The sequence below is a fragment of the Nothobranchius furzeri genome, chromosome 13 (genome assembly GCF_043380555.1).
Source record: "Nothobranchius furzeri strain GRZ-AD chromosome 13, NfurGRZ-RIMD1, whole genome shotgun sequence".
In the NCBI taxonomy this organism is placed as follows: Eukaryota; Metazoa; Chordata; class Actinopteri; order Cyprinodontiformes; family Nothobranchiidae; genus Nothobranchius; species Nothobranchius furzeri.
This window is the reverse complement of record NC_091753.1, coordinates 61,515,035-61,517,534: the sequence shown is the minus strand read 5'-3', so window position 1 is coordinate 61,517,534 and position 2,500 is coordinate 61,515,035. Positions and strand designations below refer to the sequence as shown.

Here is a 2,500-nt window from a genome sequence, read left to right as displayed (position 1 = left end):
ATTATGTAATGAATGGAGGACATGTAGTGATGAAGTGAAGCGATTCGGTGAGACCAAAAGTCGGACGGTCCAATAGATGATTTTGGTCCAAGCCGTGGTATTGGCGGAGGTTTTAGACAAATGTGAGCGAACCAATTCATCAATTTATCTATTGTTTAAATCTTCACAATACGTTTATAGCTATACTATGTTAGATAGTTGTTAAAAGGCATGAAAAAGAATGTTTTAAGCTAGCTTGTTTTGCAAATTTGCTATTGTGGCTTTAAGGTCATAAAATGAGTGACTACCAACAAGCTTCTTTACATCCTTCAGAAAGTAGGGCCTGACTGTAAAAACAACTTTTACAAAAATAATACTCCTTTCTCTACAGCTTGCAAGGCCTTGACAGCCAGCTCAGCCACTATGCCCACCTGAGAACCCTGGACCTGTCCTACAACCTCCTGGAGACTCTCCCACCCGCACTGCCACGGTCCCTGTGGGAGATCCTAGCAGCAGGGAACCATCTCCGCTCGCTGGATAAGAAGGACACCGCCTTTCACTGGAATCTGAAACTTCTCGACCTGTCGTACAACGAGCTGGAGAAAGTTGTCTTCATCAACAACACACTGCTGAGTCTTAGATCTCTCAACCTCAGCTACAACAGGTTCTGGACTGCCCCCACAAACATGCCTCACAACCTGGAATGTATCGATTTGTCACACAACAATCTGGTTCAGATTCTCCCTGGATCGCTAGATCGGCTCCCGAGGCTGGCTAAGTTTTATCTGCATGCTAACCGCTTCCCCTGGTTGTCTGACGGAGTCTTCAATAAGCTGACAGGCCTGGAGGTAATAACTCTTGGAGACAACCCCTGGGCTTGTGAGGAGGAAGACAACATAGCAAGGCTCCTTAACTGGGCAGAACAAACCCGTGCTGCTGTGTTGGGATGCCCCTGTCACACTAAACCAGTCTGTGGTCAAACCTACTGGGTAGCAACAAACTCCTCTCTGTTCACAGAGCCGTTATTGTGGGTCAACGGCAGAGCCGAAAGGCACGACAGTCAGTCACCTGCAATGTATAACATTCACCCGGACAAAAGAAGTCTATCTGAATCTGGGGATCATGTCATGTTGGTCTGGGCTTCCACAAGTTCCCACAGTTTCTACCAACACACAAGTACAACAGCACACCCACCTTCTTCAGCCAAACCCCCCAGGGTTACTGACTCAGAACCCAGAAACCACGCAGCTCTCATCAAGATCCAAATGGTCACCCTGCCTGCTGTGGTCATGGCAGCAGCGTTCATAACCGTCTGAACTAATGGACTGACCAGAACCAGGTCTCAGTAGAGACATAAACACCAAACGGAAGTAAAGTGCATTGTAGTACCTTCATAAGGCCGAAGGTGTGGAGCACTAACATCATATTATTGATGACAACATGATTATGATCACATTATTCTACTGGACTTAAAAGAGTGCAGAAAAAACAACTTAAATTTACATACTGGAGCATTTAAATGTGATTAAATAGTATTTAAAGGAGGTTAAAAACAAGTGTTGCATTTATGTAGTATTTCTAAGTCACGGCACACCTCTGCACTTTACTGTACCATCGTGCACACATTGAAGGTGATGAGCTACACTGTAGCCACAGCTGCCCTGAGACACACTGATAGGAGCGAGGCTGCCGAGCACAGGCTCCACCGGTCCCTCTGACCACCACCAGCAGGCAAGATGGGTGAAGTGTCTTGCTTGAAGACACACTGACAGAAAGTAATGGACCCTGGGTTAAAACCACAACCAAGTGATCACAAGGTGAACTCTTAAGCCCCGAACCACCATCACCCCTCAGGTTAGCCATATACAATACAGAACTCGTAAAACCCAAGTTTGCTTTCAAACACAGGCTCCACGAATGTATCGGTAACAGCCCAGATCAATAGATAGTTTTCTGGCTGCATCACCAAGTATAAGGTGTTAGTTCTTAGATGATGTGGTGAATGGCCTCAGCTATGCTTTACTGGGTTTAAAGCTGCCATAACAAATCTGCAAAACAAGCCAGCTTTTGAATACAAGCACGGTGATGTAACTCTCACCCGTCCTGTCAGCTATTATCCCTCGACCATGATACCTGATACTGGAAACCTGCATTGTCAAAGGAAACGACACAGTGCTAAACACCAGTCGCCGTTTTCTAGGTCCAAATGTCTTTTGTTGTCCGTGATTTCAGATTGTGTGTGTGTGTTTTTTAGGACACTGGTAGTTTGTCCTAAAGTTGAAGTGGTAGCAGCCGGCTGTTTCTCCTTCTCTGATTGAACAGCGAACCTCTCTCACCAGTGGTGCTCTGTGGCAAAATCAAGCCCCCACAATGCGGCTCTAAAACTGAAGCAAACCCGGAAATGAAATAAATTGCAGTTCCACCCTCATCCACTAGGGGCAGGTGTCAGAAGCGAGCAAATCCTCATTGACTCCCATGTTAAAAATACCAATTTCACAGCAGAAATAAACATGTTTACAGC

The 2,500-nt window shown here is 45.8% G+C and overlaps 2 protein-coding genes across 5 annotated transcripts in view; one reads left to right on the top strand and one right to left on the bottom strand.

Moving 5' to 3' along the window:
- Window positions 1–1,535, top strand: part of omgb (oligodendrocyte myelin glycoprotein b) — a 4,810-nt gene extending 3,275 nt beyond the window's left edge. For both annotated transcript variants that reach the window (XM_015962749.3, XM_015962748.3), the window contains exon 4: window positions 371–1,535. In XM_015962749.3, coding sequence (XP_015818235.3) covers window positions 371–1,295 — 925 coding nt within the window. In that variant the 3' untranslated portion in view covers window positions 1,296–1,535. The remainder of the gene's footprint in view (window positions 1–370) is intronic.
- Window positions 1–2,500, bottom strand: part of nf1a (neurofibromin 1a) — a 226,240-nt gene that overhangs the window by 67,066 nt on the left and 156,674 nt on the right. The gene's annotated exons all lie outside the window — the stretch shown is intronic.